Genomic DNA, 16,841 nt, shown 5'->3' with positions numbered 1-16,841 from the left:
CTCGGTTTTACTTCAAACCTGCAGAAATGCACTGTTCCTAAGATGACCCATGAAATAAAGTGTATCTGAGGCTATTAATGGCAATGGCTCCTTAAAAATGGTGTAGAAAGTTATGTAAAAACCCCTAAAAAGAAAGGGATGTTGGAGTGTGTAACTGCAGGGGATACTGATAGGCGTCTGTGTGAATTTACCCATCTCTGGAATGCACTTTGGGGATTAGTGAGGGAATCTCTTGAAATCAGTAGCATGCACAGATTCTTGTTTGCGAAGTCTAAATTCAAGTTTGTGACAGTCTTTCTCTGTCAATTAGACAAAAAAGGAATACTCATTTTCTTCTTTTGGTAGGGAGTTTCTGGGAAATGATGACAAAAAACCTAATATGAGTAATTTCTGTTGCCTTGCGCAGTTATTAGGCAGTGCTGTACCACCAGCAGCGCTTCAGTGTATTTAGTAAGAGTTGTTAAGTGTTTGAAAGGACTAGGAGACAGGCAATATTTGTGACCTGTAGAGCAGGAGGAGCGCAAACACATGAAGCCTTTCTGTGTGGGAAGTCTTCTGGAGCACTTTGTTTAGTGAAGCACTGCACAGCAGCGCTGAGGTATGTTAAAATTCACTTTTTCTGTATCCTAAGCATCACAGAGGGTTTGGTTTGCCACCTTCTGCCTTTTAAATGGGTGGTCTCCCATTGGCTTGTGCTTTCTATAATATCAATGCCATCTTTTTGTGCCTGTAGTACTTTTTTAATGTGTTTTTTTAGCAGTGGAAGCTGAGGTAGGGCAAGATGAAAGCAACAGCAGAGTAGCTAAAATCATCATCGAGGAAGTTAGCAACAATCGTTGAGCCCTCCCCCTTTGCTTAACTGCTTTCTGACTGCAGTGCTGGCAGCTCGGGGTCGTTGCAATGGGCTGATGCTGGGGGGAAGCAGCTCTCCTGCCCCCAGGGGAAGGATGTCGATGAAATGGAATAGATTTGCTGAAGTACCTCAAATAACAGTGAAGCTGGTAGGACTTAAGCAGTGGGAGGTAAGAGCTTCATGCTTATTTCCAAGCGGTACCCAGCTTGTCTGTTAGTGCCCGTGGCCGCAGGTTCAGCCATGAAGCTGAGCTTCAAGTCATGGTGGCAGCTTCAGTAGCACAGGAAGATGGGTTTGTTTTTACAATATCTTTTTACAGAAGTTCCAGTAACTTGTCACAGGAAAAGAGCGACAAAGAATAAATGCAGTCTCTTTTGAGACCTTGTGTTTCGGTGCTACAACTGGCACCCTGTGTGTGAAGTTTGCCGTTTCCTCCTTGAAAGTGGTGCACACATTTCCTGTTTTTCCTGGGGTTGTTCAGCTTTAATTAAAATGGTTTTTACAGTGATTTTTATGAAGAGAGGGTGTTATGGCAGACTGTAGAATTACTGGGCTTTGCAGTAAGCATCAGATATGTTTAAAGTATAGGACAATGAATCTCCCTTTGGCATTTGAAGCATGAATGCCGTAAGGTCTTGCCTTGAGCATAGGATGATCTTTTTTCCTGGATATTCACAAGTCCTAGAATAGACTTGGTCAACTTGGTACCATCAGCCAAGGACTAAACTGCAGTGTTTTAGCACTTGAATCCTGCCAGACTGGACATGGTTAAAGGTGGGAGGTCAGCAGATGGACAATGGGGCTGTGGAGTTTTACACAGGATAGTGATCTAAGATGATGACTTTCAGGAAGCAGAGATGTGCCACAAAGCAGACGCTTCCTGGCAGGTTTTCTACTTCAGACAGGATTATTCCATACGCTAATGCTCCTGGTTTTGCTTATTTGCAGAATGGAATAGCGTTTGAGGCCAGTAAATAGACTTTATGAGTCTTTACAGGGACAGACTCCAACAGTGGCATTTTGCCTGGGGTGTGTTGAGAGAGGATAGACCTTGGGCTGAGTTACTTACTACTTGAGTGTGTCATCAGAAGTTTCCCTGCTGATGACTGCAGAGCTCAGTACCTCTTTTAACTGCTTCATGGCAGTCACTCACATGGGCTGCTCTCTGATGCTTAGCTGTGACAGTACTTAGCAAAGGGCATGTGGCATATAAATAACAAAATGGAAAGATAAGCTTACAGAAGCCTGTACCACTTTCTGATTAAGCTTCTCTTTCAGATGCCATGAAATCTGCAGTAGCAGTTAAAATACAGATTGTATGGTAACCATTTTGTAGAGTGGTACATGGAAAGACAAGGAGTTGTTGGTGTAATTCAAATTTGGAGCTTTTCTATGGTGTTTCCTTTAAAGATTGTTTGGGAGAATTCCAAATCCACAAAAGGCTTCAGGTAAAAAATGCTCCAAATTTTTAGTATTTACCATTTTCTGTCCCTTTTACAATAGAAAAGTAAGCAAAAACTCTGCTAAAAATGGGGGAAGCTGGCTGTGCTTGACAACTTTCCAGAGCTGAGTAGCCCAGCGGTTGAACGTGGCTTCTGGAACACAAGATAATCTTCTACAGTGTTGCTGCTGTTCCACAGCCTTTCTGTGGTGCCATATTTCAAGAGTTTGTGAAAGATCCATGTCCCCAAAACGTTTCACAAGGTTACTGGGGGTTGCATGAAACTGATGAAAAAAGTTGTCAGTCAGAGGGAAAATGAAGGTGAAAATACTCTCTCAGTGATGCTGTGCAGTTAGCGAGGAAGAGCTTGTGTTCTCCATTAAACATGCAGTTGCTAAAGCATGAGTCTTACATGTTGGCCTTAAAAATTACCTGTATTGAAAGTTTGATGCACATTATGCATGGTATTGTATTTAACATAATTTACTGAAAGTACTGAAGAGATTCACGAGAGCCCAGAAGAGGTAAGTCATTACACTAAGCAAATATAACACAAAAGTGGAGGAAAGTAGCTGCTTTCAGAACAGATTCATCTCTATTGGCGAGATCCCCATGCAGAAGGGTCTGCAAGTCCATGGTATGTTAATCCATATCCATGGGGGCTGAAAGCTGGAGTTTCAGCAGGGCTGTGCACACACATGGCTATTGTTAAGGTGTGCGCTGATCGATATCGTCATAGTGCCAAAGGCAAACACTGAAGAATTTGTAACTAGAGAAGAGACCTCTGCAAAGTAACGCAATATTTGTTCATTTTTCTCTCAACAGGAAAAAGAGAAAGATAAAGAGAAGACTAAAGAGAAGGACAAAGATTCCAAGGAGAAAGAAAAAGATAAGAAGCTGTTAAATGGACATCTCTTCACTGCAACCTCCGTTGTAGCCCAAGCAACCTGTTACCACTGTATGAAACCTTTCAATAAGGATTCGTACTACTGTGCAAGTAAGTTGGGTCTTTTTCCTCCCCTTCCTTTTGTTTTTCATTAAATCTGATCTGGGAAATGCAAGCGTTACCCTTTATTTTCCTCTTCTTTAAGGGTGTGGGGTGGAAGGGCATCTTTAGAGATAGTGATTCATGGAGCAGTGTGTTGCCTTATGGAAGCTGGACTGAAATGAGCTGTGGCTGTGAGGAAGTGTCCAAGTGTTCCTAACCTGTGCTCAGACATTACAGCATCCCACGGGGATTTCTGCCCCTGGTTGTCGGGATGTATCAGTCAGCTGGAGAACTTTGGATATTTTGGCTGCATCTTATGGCTTGGGACTAAGGTGCTGTGTTAAGATGGATGGAGGACAGGCAAAGCTGGCTTGTATCGTGGCTTTTTATTTCCAGTAAAGAAAAAGTATCCTGTCCATGTGTAGCGAATTTAGTGTGTTGCTTTAGTTCTGTGAAACCCTGCTTTGGTGAGCCCTCAGTGAGAACAGCATGACACAAAAGGGAAATACTAACCCTCTTCTCCCTTTATACATGAAATCGTAGCACAGTTCAAATGGCAACTACCTGTGTGCATGTGGAGTACATTCAGTACACTGCAGGCAGTGCAGGAACCATGGCAGAGGGTTCCTGCGAGATTGGTGATTCTGTTCTCTTTTCTTATCAGGCAGTTTCACATGCCTGTGGCTTGATAAGGTCAGTGGCATTTGTGTGGTCAAGAGCAGAGTCTCGGCCGGGTTACTCAGTGCCCAAGGCTACAGAATATGCAGGCAAATAAGACATTTTCTCACTGCAGCTCAGAGCTCTCCACTTCTTACTATTAATAATACTTTTTACTCCACTAGCCTAGAGATGAGTAAAAGCATGTACAGGAATTGCTGCCAGGCTGCAGCAGGAGGCTCTGTCTCTTCGTTCTGGTAGATGAGCAGCATATGAAACAACTTCAGTGAGCAGGGAAGGGAGCAGCCAGCTGAATCCCAAATGGCAGTTTGGAGTTTCCTGGAAGAGAAGAGATTTCAGCAAAGTTCACACACTCTGTGTCAGTCTGATGGGAGCTGGAAGACATCAATAATTATCAGCTCTCAAATGCATCCTCACCCTTTCCCTGCTTGACTTTCTTAACAGCTTCTGAAGCCACTTAAAAAAAATCAAATATATCCCACTTTAAATCTCTATATCCCAATGAGTTAAAATAATCCAGCAAGATTGTATGGTTTAGCATAGATGTTCTTTCCTTGATTTTTGAGTTACAACAGAAAATTACTGTAAGTTTTCTGTGTTAGCCAGAAAATGAATGCCACAGGAAAGTTTGGTCAGGCCCAGACCAGCTCACATCCGAGAGTGGTCCTTTCTCCCATTGCATCTTAAAATCAGTCATTAAATCCCTTGGATGTGACTGATAACCAGCAGCAGAGGCTGTGTTGTTCCTGTGCTGTTGTAGACTACTTCTTTACTGCCACCATTGATGCTCTGTCTACCCATGGGTGACTTTTTCTTAATGCTTTTTAAACACTGGCTCATTTAAAATCAGTGTCTCCACTTTTCAGTGTCACCACCAGCTTCATGAACCAGGTAGTCAATGCTGAAAGATTTAGCATGCTCTAAAACAAATGGGCAAGCAAAAAATTCCTCATTTTTTATAGCTATCTGCCTGGCCTCTTTTATTTTTTTATGATCAGTGATGCAGAAAACAAGCTTCTGGGGGTTTTAATTCTTAATGCTGGTGGTGTTAGCATTAAGCATTAACTCTTCCTGCCTGCTGAAGAGTTAAATTGGAGTAATCAAGTCCCTGAAACCAGATTTTCAGTCTAAAAAAATCAAAATGCCTTACTGCTAAATGCTACATACAGGCTTTCAAAGCTTGAATGTGAATTAGTGGTTCTGAATTGTCTCACCTCCTCTTTTCATGCACCAGGTTCTATCCCTCTTCTTTGTTTGATCTGAAACATGATACTTCCTGTGAGTTTTTGCAAGAAAGTGCAGGTTTCTTCTCTTGCACAGGAAGTTGTGGGACATGGACAGAATAGCAACGCCCTGTGGCCTTACCCTTACCTCTCTCAAAATATCAGACCAGTTACTGGCTTTTAGTAAGTAGACTCAAATGTAGGAAATGCTAGGAATATGAGCAGATTTTGTCATTCTGAGCATCGATTTGTTTTTCCTTTCATATTTCCTCTAGAAATAATTTAGAACCTTATGCTTACAGTGTAATGTACTCTTAAAATTCATGATCTGTGTTAAAATGTGTTTCCATGAATGAGTGGAAATAACAGGTTTTCTCTAAGCTACTGAATCTCAGTATACTGAGATACTGAGAGCATTTGAGTTATCTTTTATCTGTCAGAAGAATTAATGTTCCAAGCCCAATTAAAACTTCTTTTTCCAGGATTATTGCTAATAATCTTTGAGAACTTCCCAGAATTCTTCCTAGAAAAATTCCCAGAAATCTACTGGCAGGGATCATGGGCAGACTCAGGGGGGTCTGTAAAAGACAGCAGCTTTTCCTCTGGCGTATATGCAGCAAAAGGTGGTGGTAAAGCATTGATGCTTTTTGCATTAGTAAATGTGGTTTTGGACTAAAACAGTGGCTTCAATCTGGTTTTGAGCAGAAGTCCCAGCCTCACAAACACGGGCACCTGGCAGATGCTCCTGTTACTTTTCCTGATAATCTTGCATTACAGCAGCACTTGGTTCCTGTACTGTAGATCTTGGCTATGATATGCCTGAGTTGATGTAAATGAATGTTCCTGTCCCTTTCCTGTCTTTTGGGTCTCATAAACCTTGTCTTGATGAGAACAGTATTTGTGTTTTCAGAGAAAATACTGGCCTTACAGACAGCTGGGTTCTGTTTCTGCCTCCTGCTTCTGCTTTCCACCTTTTCTTTCAGAGGGATAACTCCATCTTTTTTCTTTCTCTCTTTTTAAATGTAAGACCCATTGGAACCCTGGCAACTTATCTTTGTATTTATTTTTAGACAGAATTTCCTGTTAAATTCCATGCGGAAACCTTGTTAACAAACAAAGAGCTAATTATCCAGGAAAGCAGCCCTGTCTCTCAGTATCAGTGGCTGCTCATGTAAACCACAGTGATGCCTGAAAGCTGTAATTCTCAGTTGTGCAAGATAACAGTTCAGATTAGAAACGGCAAAACCTGACCCGTTTCTGTGCGGTGTTGTTTAATCCGTGGTGGGGGTTTTATGTTTTTGACAGACTGCAATGCAATTGTTCACAAAGGCTGTAAGGAGAGTGTTGCTTCTTGTGCAAAGGTCAAAATGAAGGTAAGAGATTCATCTACTTTACTGAATAAACAAAAAGATTTAAACAGTTTAGCATGCACATGCATAACATCTTCTACCATACATCCCAAAGTTCCCAGCTTGTTGGAAAGAACTTCAGCCCCTTTGCTATAGTGAATAACATCCCTAAGCCCTCCTGCAATTCCCCTGAACCACATGTTAATACAGAGTTGGCCCTGTGAGTGTGTGAATGCTACAGGTGAACACCACAGGGTGTTTGTTCCCTGAGGTATATAGGAACCTTATGGTCTGTCCTGTGCTTCCATTAAAAGAACCCTAAAAATAACCAAAACCAAACCAACAAAACACTTCACTGGCAAAATTCAGGGGTGTGCAGCACCCTTAAATGTTGTATCTTAATTCTCAAGTGCTGTCATGCCACATTAACCTGTTAAATATGTAGATTGTTTCTGTGAGGAACGTGCAGAATTTGTGCTTGCCCCAAATGTGAGGAACCTCTTGTGCAGATGGTTCTCCAAGCTGGTGAATGTTTATACAATTATAATTTTCAGTTCTTTTCAGTATTGTCAGCCCTTTGTCTTCTCATTTGCTGCATATTTCTCCATCTTATTTTGTCCATTTCATTGATGACAACTGGAGGGGGGCTACATGTGTTTGTGATTGTGATTGTGTGCAGCTAAGTATATAGATATGTTACAGACACATAGAGCCAGAAATGATCTATTGTGAGAGGATTCAGAAGAAAACACAGCTTTTTTATTTTACTTATGTGACAGCCTGATGGGAGAAGGGAAGAGAAATTACAGTGAATTTCATTTTTCTTTCAGCCACAGAGAGGGATGCTGCAGGCACATGATACCTCTTCATTACCCACAGTAACCATGAGAAACAAAAGTAAGAAAACTTCCTTTCCCTCTGCTTTGGTGATGATCTCTATCTGCTATTCTTAGCTGTTCTGACAACTAATATCCAATACTATGAAGGATAAGCATTTATTGAAGCAGGGCTAAGAGCATTTTCTGTGCATGATAAGCAGTGTTTGGGGTTTCAGTATTTGTACTGAAGATGCACAGAGTTCATCCACTTCTGCAGTGTCCATGTAGCTGTAAGCAGATGTAGTCATATTAGATCTAGAACAACTACTTGACTGAAAGCCTACAGCTGGTAAGTCCACAGAATCTGGAAGATGAAGCCTATGTCCATGGTATCTGATATTGGAAAGAATCAAACTAGGAGTATTATATTAACAGAAATTGTTCATATTGCAAGTTGTAAGGATCCTTGCTCACAATGCTTTGGTTTGTTTGGTTAATTAAATAGTCATGCTTTGAGATAGTAAAACCAGAAAGTTTAATTTTGAATAGGAGCAATACTGACAATTCTTCCTGGCTGCACTGAGATACACACTGCTCTGTGGACGTACCCAGTGTGACCCAGGTAAAAGAATAGGAGTGAAACAGCCCATATGGGTTTTGTAGTGCCATGATTTGATAAGCTTACCTAGTAATAGCTTGGAAATCACTAGATGGAACCACACTGTATAATACAGATGTACCCACTGTGGTACTTACCATCAAATTCAGAGGTATTGCTCCAGAAGCAGAAATGCATCTAAAGAAGGGAAAATCTGGAATAAATATAGAAAGATTATTTCAAGGTACATCGTAGTGTAATGAGATAAGGTTTAGCATTTCTCTGTGGTACATACTGATAGAGAAAGCTGTCTCAAGAGTTCGACCAGAAGTAGGGAGACACATAATTACAGGATCAGAGAAACTAAAAAACAACATAGTGGATTGTTACATATGGTTATTTGTCAAATAAAATTAAGTTCTATTTCCCAAGTGTATGTTCCTGGACTTGCAGATCCCACCTAGATCTTTTCAGCGTAGTGCAATGCAGCCAGCTCTGCACAGCAGGTGATGTTCTTTCCTTATGTATGGCTGCTCCCAACAACTGCAATCTCCTGGTGATGGCTCTAGAAAGAAAAGGAAGTGACTTGCAGAACCTGGTTAAAGCCATCATCCTCACAGTTATCCTTGCAGTTACATGAACTGACTTTTCTCTGATGCTTCCCTTCCAGGCTCCCAACCAAAGGAGCGCCCTCGCTCTGCAATACTTGCTCCTGATGAAAACACCGTAACCTCAATATTCAATAACAGGAGATCACAACAGCCTACAGCACTGTCCAAAAGTGTCTCAATACAGAACATTGCAGGGTAAGGTTGCTCCCTACGTGCATGAGTGTGTGTGTATTATCTGACTCTGTGAGCATGGAGAAATCCATCTCATTAAAAATAAATTTGTGCACTATGATTTATGTCAAAGGTACAAAAAGAGCATCACAAAACGAGAACTACTCATGTTATGTATGATACCATCAGTTGTATTCTGCACAATCAGATTGTCTGGGTTAGTCTAGTCATGGCATGACTTCAGAGCCATGTTAGTTGGCCTGGTTATATTCAAGGCCACTTCAGAGATGCTTTGGGCTCAAGGAGGGAATTCCCTTGCCTTGGGCTGGGTACAGAGGAAGCACACATTTGCAGTTCAGGTATGTTTGTGTCCATAGCCATCAGGTGGAGGCACAGAGCTGCAGTCTTCATGGTGTTTCGGGACTGCATTGTGCATAACCATGCAATGCTTGCTTTGGTTTTCAACTCATATTAAAAATGCATTTCTTATGCATATTTCAAAGTACATTTGGCTGGGTTTTTATTGTGGTAAACAATATTCTGTGTTCTGTTTTTCTGCAGAGTTGGGAACGATGACAGCTTAATACACACTTGGAAATTCCTGTCTCAGTCAACAGACTCCCTACATAAAATCAGCCGGGTGAATGAATCTGTGGAATCGCTGGTTGATGAAGGTAAGAGCTCCCTGCGGCTGCTCTCCAGACATAGGAAATCCATTCTGTCATTTCAGCAAGTGTTTTCTTTTCTAATGGACAAGCAAATGCATTTACTTTAATGTTGGAATATAGTAATACACAGTAATTTCCATAGCTTGTTGAATTGTGGGAAAACATGTAGAAGGTTTCAGTTACAGTTGAGTTGCATGGAATTTAGCTCAGGGACAAACATTTCCTCTTCTATTCCGCACCTCTGGCCCATTCATACAGCCGCAGAATTTGCACTCTGTCACCTTCTTCATGCTAATGATGATGCCTTGTGCTTCATATTTTTCCCAGAATGGGGAAGGAACTGCTTAATTTTGGGGGTTTGAAAATGAAATCAGTTAAATTCATTTCTTAAGTGTCAATATTTATATATATAGTGAATTTCTAATCTGTAATTAGTATTTTTACATCTTAGCCAGTATTTGCATGAAAAGAGCAGAATGGTCTTAATTTATTAAGGACTAAACAAGGGCATGCTCATGGTGACAAAAAGAACATTCCCCACTTCTGGCACAAATGAGCACTCTTTCTTAAAGATAGAATCATAGACTAGTTTGGATTGGAAAGGATCTTCAAAGGTCATCTTGTCCAGCCCACTTGCAATGAGCAGGGACATCTTCAACTACATCAGGTTGCTCAGAACCACATCCAGGCTGACGCTGGATGCCTCCAGGGATGACTACATGCATGTATGCAATGTATGTAGTGTTCACTTGCAGCTGCATCAATTCTGGCTTTCTAAGCTTGAAAACACAGATTTCACATAGGCCTAAGTTCCCTCAATTCAGTGATGTAAATGAAGGAAGGCAAACCGGGTATTGTGGTTTTTATTCATCTGTGATGTTGTTGCTTTATAGATAAAGAATCCATTGTCCTTTTAGCTGAGCTAGAATTTGGTCTCTGTGAAAATGGTGAACGAGTTTTGTGCAAATAGCATTTAAAAGTGCTTTTTATAACCTGGGCCTTATGTGGTATAATTCCATATGGTCATTATTCTGTCAGTAGAGGAGAATGTGATGTCTGTGGTATGACAGAGAAACTGAGTGAAGTTAACCAAAACGAATAGACAGGAATCTCAAATGAGGCAAGTGACCCACATCCTAATGGCTCTTACATTGCTTTGTGAAGGAGCAGACATGAATGAAGGACAGCTGATGGGAGACCTGGAATTAGATTCCAAGCAGCTGGAGGCAGAGTCCTGGAGCCAAGTAGTAGACAGCAAGTTCCTACAGCAGCAGAACAAAGATGTTGTCAAACGACAAGATGTCATTTATGGTGAGATACCTGCATCTTAATTTCTCATGTGTAGATAGCTTCTTGATATGCTTGCAGGCACAGATTGGGGAAGCTTTAGGTCAGGGAATAGGAACATTGTCTTGGTTTCTTCAGAAGCTTTCATTTTTGAAGTTCTTAGAAATGTAATATGTTTGTGAAAGCTTGCTTTCTGCATTTCATCTATCTGGAAGGCATCAAAGAAAAAAAGGAACAGGAATAGCCTTGGCTGGGGTTAAGCCATGACCTCATTTGTCTGCTGATAACATTTGAACTGTGTTACAACAGAGCAACTTCCTAGGAAGTCTTTGCCTGCTGGATGAAGAGCCATCCTGTATAGCAAAAGCTCACTGTGTTGAAGCTGGCAGTGAGGTGTTAGGAAGAAGCAGATAACAGTACTGAAGGTTCAGACCTCAGCAGCAATGTCCAGAGCTCTTTACTGTGGGATTCCTCTGCTGCCCTGTTTCTCCCACACATGAAACGATTGATGTTTCAATACCTAACATGAAATTTTCCGAAACCCCTTAGAGAACCCCAATTATGGAAGACTTTTCTAATGGCAGCTTTTCCTTGTACTGTGCCATGTACTCTACAGTGACCATGGTTTTGCTCTTGTCCTCATTGTATACAGAGCTAATGCAGACAGAAATGCATCATGTCCGCACGTTGAAGATCATGAATGATGTATACAGTGCAGGGATGTTAAAGGAACTGCAGTATGATCAACAAGTCGTGGACAAGATCTTTCCCTGCCTGGAAAACTTGCTGCACATCCACAGTCACTTCTTCCAGCGGATTCTGGAAAGGAAGAAGGAGTCACTGGCAGACAGAAGTGAAAAGAACTTTGTTATCAAGAGGATAGGCGACATCCTGGTGAATCAAGTAAGGGCTGGAAAATGCATGCACTTCTGAGAACGCAGATGGAAACCAGGCGCTCTTCTTCCCTTGTGTTTATGCCATTCAGATAATCACAGCCGATGGCACCTTTACTCTTCACACCTGTAAAAATCTCTGCCTCTGCTTTTTGAAGCACTCTCTGCTCTTCCAGAGAAAAGTCTAATGATGAACATTAATTCAGTTTATATTGTGGGAAAGAGAAGCACAGAATGGTTTGACCATAACCTGGAGGCTTGGCAGCAGCCCACAGCAAAAATATGCCCCATGTGTTTCTTGGCCAAGTTACTGACCTGCTGTTTAACTTTGGGCCGGTCATTTTCCTTTATCTGCACTTTCTCCTTCTTTTTGCCTGTCTTGAGTTTTTTTGTTGTTAGCTTTTAAGCCCTCTAAGTCATAGACTCATAGAATGGTTTGGGTTGGAAGGGACCTTAAATTCCATCTAGCTCCAGCCCCTGCCACAGGCAGGGACGCTTTCCTCTAGACCAGGTTGCTCAAGGCTCCATCCATCAGCCTTGAACATTTCAAGAGATGGGGCAGCCACAACTTCTCTGGGCAGCCCAGTTTCTCACCACTCTCATAGGGAAGAATTTCTTCCCGACAGCTAATCTAAATCTACCCAGATTTTGTGCTGTGAACTCAGTGAAGTCCCAAACTCAGCTCTTTACTTTCTAGAGATCTGCTTGCTTGGTTTAGGATGCCTTGGACTAATTTGGTTTCATTGAGTCCTTTTGAGAGCCTGGCAGGCACTGCTGGGATGTCACAGCAGGAGCTCAGTGCAAACTGCACCCCTGTGCCTCATGTCTTGCAGTTCTCCGGGGAGAGTGCTGAGCGAATGAAGAAAACATATGGCAAATTCTGCGGGCATCACAACGAGGCAGTAAATAACTTCAAAGATCTGTACTCAAAGGACAAGCGGTTTCAGGCATTCATCAAGGTAGAACCTGGTAGAACAGACAGAGTTGATGCAAAAAGCATGTAAGTATTTTGCTGCAGAGCTGAATTTATCCTCTTTGTTCCATAGAAAAAAATGAACAGCTCCCTGATGAGGCGTCTTGGGATCTCTGAATGTATCCTGTTGGTAACACAGAGAATCACAAAGTACCCAGTCCTTTTACAAAGGATACTGCAGTACACCAAAGGTAGGGACCAGTTCCTCTGTTCTAAGCATGTATTTGTTCCTTCAGTGTAAATCTCTTGGATCCTTTTCAGCTGAAGCAGATTTACTTGTAATAGACCAACTAATCTGGTCATTATTGTCTTATACCGCTGTAAGATGATAACGATGATAACTCAATTTTGTATCTCCATTTAAGATTAGTTATTCAGGTGCCTTGATTTAGTTGTTATAAGTCTGTCTGTAGCTAATTATGGAGCAACATGCTTAGACTCCAAAGTCCCTCAGCTTACTTGTTTGGTAATGGCTAAAATGTGTGGTTAATCTATGCATTTCATACCATCTCATATACAGAGTATATTGGAATGGTTCCCAACCCTATATGTGAAAGGTTTTATGAAACTTCCCTTAAGGGGGAAGAATTAAGCTGTTTCATGAAAGTATTAAAAAGTCGTAATGTGAGAATTTGGGATAGAGAGAAGGAAGAAAGGAAAACCGTGAAGTTAAAGAGTCCACATGCATGAATTGAAACTGAGGTGTTTCTTTTTGTTGTTCAAAGAAAACGAAGTGGAACATGAAGACTTGACTCAGTCGTTAAACCTCGTTAAAGATGTGATTGCTGCAGTCAACAGCAAAGTCAGCAATTACGAAAAGAAGATGCGTCTTGGTGAGATTTACAGCCGGACAGATAGCAAGTCCATCATGAGGATGAAGAGTGGCCAGATGTTTGCAAGAGAGGACTTGAGGCATCGGAAGCTCATCCGAGATGGGCCTGTTTCGCTAAAAAATGCAGCTGGTCGGTTAAAAGGTAAGACTAATAACCTGCCTTCAGCCAAGAGAGGATACAGCTCACCCTCTGTGGATGTAGGATTAGTGCTCAGATTGGTGTCTCTAGCCTTTATTCTTCTGCTTTGAGAGATTCTGATAGCAGCTTTCCCCATGCTGTTCACTCACTTTCCATCGCGGCATTTCTGATTCCTCGTGTTGTTTCTGGGATGATAGATAGGTGCTTTTCCTTCTGGTGACTGTATGCCTATTGAAGTCTTGATTTGCATTGACACCTCAGTGCCTCAGCTAAGGAGCAGAGTTGCTGAGGGATCCTTCAGGCCAGGAGAACATGGTGGGGCTGTAGTTACCCCAAGCACTGAGTCAGATCTCCGTGCCACCATGCACACGTTCAGTGACTGGTTCTAGGAAGTGTGCTTGCTGCATCATCTGGAACCCAACCTCAGCTTCCCGGTGGCCCTGCCCACCAGCAGCACAGTGTTCCCTTTCCTCTAAGGTCTGCAGTAGGGCTGCCCAGGCTCAGCATCACCATCCCAGTTTCACTGGAGGTGCAGAGAGGTGTGCCAGGCATCTGTTGCTCTTGAACCTCTTGAGCTGCTGCTGCAAACTGTTGGGGAGAGGTGTCCCTGCAGCTGCCTGTTGTTAGGTCAGTGTTTTCTTGAATTACTTGTTGTTTGTTATCAGGTGGAAATAGTTTTTCTGAGGTGCTGTGCACTGCAGTTCTCTACTGAATTAAACACTAAATATCACAAGGGAGCCTTCAGCAGGGACCACAGTATCACAGTATCACAGTATCACAGTATGCTGGAGATTGGAAGGGACCTCAAAAGATCATCTAGTCCAATCCCCCTGCCAGAGCAGGAACACCTAGATAACGTTACACAGGAATGTGTCCAGGCGGGCTTTGAATGTCTCCAGGGAAGGAGACTCCACAACCTCCCTGGGCAGCCTGTTCCAGTGTTCCGTCACTCTCACTGAGAAGAAGTTTCTTCTCAAGTTTAAGTGGAACCTCTTGTGTTCCAGTTTGTACCCGTTACCCCTTGTCCTATCATTGTTTGCCACTGAGTAGAGCCTGGCTCCATCCTCGTGACACTCCCCCTTTATATATTTATAGACGCTTATAAGGTCACCCCTCAGTCTCCTCTTCTCTAAACTATAAAGACCCAGCTCCCTCAGTCTTTCCTCATAAGGGAGATGCTCCACTCCCTTAATCATCTTGGTTGCCCTGCGCTGGACTCTCTCCAGCAGCTCCCTGTCCTTCTTGAACTGAGGGGCCCAGAACTGGACACAATATTCCAGATGGGGTCTCACCAGGGCAGAGTAGAGGGGAAGGAGGACCTCTCTCGACCTACTAACCACCGCCCTTCTAATACATCCCAGGATGCCATTGGCCTTCTTAGCCACAAGGGCACAGTGTTGGCTCATGGTCATCCTGTCGTCCACTAGGACCCCCAGGTCCCTCTCCCCTACACTGCTCTCTAGCAGGTCGTTCCCCAACCTATACTGGAACCTGGGGTTGTTCCTGCCCAGATGCAGGACTCTACACTTTCCCTTGTTATATTTCATCCCGTTATTCCCTGCCCAACTCTCCAGCCTGTCCAGGTCTCGCTGGATGGCAGCACAGCCTTCTGGCGTGTCAGCCACTCCTCCCAGCTTAGTGTCATCAGCAAACTTGCTGATAGTACACTCAATTCCCTCATCTAAATCATTGATGAATATATTAAATAATACCGGTCCCAGTACTGACCCTTGAGGCACTCCACTAGTTACAGGCCTCCAACTAGACTCCGCCCCATAGACCACAACTCTCTGGCTTCTCTCCTTCAGCCAGTTCACAGTCCACCTCACTACCTGGTCATCCAGTCCACACTTCCTCAATTTAGCCGTGAGGATGCTGTGGGAGACTGTGTCAAAGGCTTTGCTGAAGTCAAGGTAGACCACATCCACCGCTCTGCCATCATCCATCCACCGTGTTATTTCCTCATAAAAGGCTAAGAGATTGGTCAAACATGATTTCCCCCTGGTGAAGCCATGTTGACTGCCCCTCATAACCCTCTTATCCTTGATATGCTTTAAGATGGCACCAAGGACAAGGTGTTCCATCACTTTCCCAGGGATGGAGGTGAGGCTGACCGGTCTATAGTTACCCGGGTCCTCCTTCTTGCCCTTTTTGAAGACCGGAGTGACATTTGCCTTCCTCCAGTCCTCAGGCACCTCTCCCGTTTCCCAGGACTTGGTAAAGATGATGGCGAGTGGTCTAGCAATGACTTCCGCCAGTTCCCTCAGCACCCGCGGGTGCATCCCATCTGGACCCATGGATTTATGGACGTCCAGATTGCTCAACTGATCTCTAACCCATTCCTCATCGACTAAGGCAAGTCGCTCCGTCGACCTGACTTCATCTAAGGTCTCAGGGGTATAGGGCTCTTCAGGACTGCCTGCAGCAGAGTAGACAGAGACAAAGAAGGCATTCAGTAACTCTGCCATCTCTGCATCTTCTGTCACCAGGGCACCCATCCCGTTCATCAGTGGGCCTACATTGCCTCTGGTGTTAGTTTTGTCTGCCATGTACTTGAAAAAGCTCTTTTTGCTGTCCTTGACCCTTCTTGCCAGGTTTAATTCTAAGGAAGCCTTAGTCCTCCTAGCTGCCTTCCTACATCCCCTAGCAGCAGCCTTATATTCCTCCCAAGTGGCCAGCCCCTCCTTCCATGACCTGTAAACTCTCCTCTTCCACTTGAGCATACCCAGCAATTCCCTATTTAGCCACACAGGTCTCTTGGCCCTCTTCCTTGACTTCCTACGTGTCGGGATGCTCCGATCTTGAGCACGGAAAAAGCAGTCCTTGAATGTCAACCAACTATCTTGGGCCCCTTTTCCTTCAAGCAGCCTTGCCCATGGGATTTCCCCTAGCAATTGCTTGAAAAGGCCAAAGTTTGCCCTGCTAAAGTCCAGGGTTGCAATTCTACTTGGTATTCTACTAGTCCTACCACACAAGATCCTGAACTTCACCATCTCGTGGTCGCTGCAACCAAGGCAGCCCTCTACCCTTACTGCTTCAACCAGACCCTCCTTGTTAGTGAGGATGAGATCCAGCAGCGCTCCTCTCCTGGTCGGCTCATCCACCATTTGCAGGAGGAAGTTATCATCCACACACTGGAGGAACCTCCTGGACTGCGGCTGGGTTGCCGAGTGGTCCTTCCAGCAAACATCAGGGAAGTTAAAATCCCCCATGACGACCACGGCCTGTGACTGTGAGGCCTCTCTCAGCTGCCTGTAGAAGGCCTCGTCAACTTCCTCACCCTGATCCGGTGGTCTGTAACAGACACCTACAACAGTAT

General features: G+C 43.4%; 1 protein-coding gene across 21 annotated transcripts in view; it reads left to right on the top strand.

The window, feature by feature from the left end:
• The window catches only part of AKAP13 (A-kinase anchoring protein 13), a 216,828-nt gene that overhangs the window by 180,713 nt on the left and 19,274 nt on the right, over nucleotides 1–16,841 (top strand). For all 21 annotated transcript variants that reach the window (XM_062630927.1, XM_062630889.1, XM_062630917.1 and 18 more), the window contains 10 exons: nucleotides 3,120–3,291; nucleotides 6,489–6,556; nucleotides 7,363–7,429; nucleotides 8,619–8,754; nucleotides 9,292–9,404; nucleotides 10,563–10,709; nucleotides 11,338–11,588; nucleotides 12,412–12,537; nucleotides 12,625–12,742; nucleotides 13,277–13,525. In XM_062630927.1, the coding sequence (XP_062486911.1) occupies nucleotides 3,120–3,291; nucleotides 6,489–6,556; nucleotides 7,363–7,429; nucleotides 8,619–8,754; nucleotides 9,292–9,404; nucleotides 10,563–10,709; nucleotides 11,338–11,588; nucleotides 12,412–12,537; nucleotides 12,625–12,742; nucleotides 13,277–13,525 (1,447 nt within the window). The remainder of the gene's footprint in view (nucleotides 1–3,119; nucleotides 3,292–6,488; nucleotides 6,557–7,362; nucleotides 7,430–8,618; nucleotides 8,755–9,291; nucleotides 9,405–10,562; nucleotides 10,710–11,337; nucleotides 11,589–12,411; nucleotides 12,538–12,624; nucleotides 12,743–13,276; nucleotides 13,526–16,841) is intronic.

Source organism: Pezoporus occidentalis, unplaced genomic scaffold, assembly GCF_034315485.1.
Source record: "Pezoporus occidentalis ecotype Australia unplaced genomic scaffold, CSIRO_AGI_Poc_V1 ctg11, whole genome shotgun sequence".
Taxonomy (NCBI): Eukaryota; Metazoa; Chordata; class Aves; order Psittaciformes; family Psittacidae; genus Pezoporus; species Pezoporus occidentalis.
The sequence above is the reverse complement of the archived record's forward strand: the minus strand, read 5'-3'. Positions and strand labels throughout refer to the sequence as shown.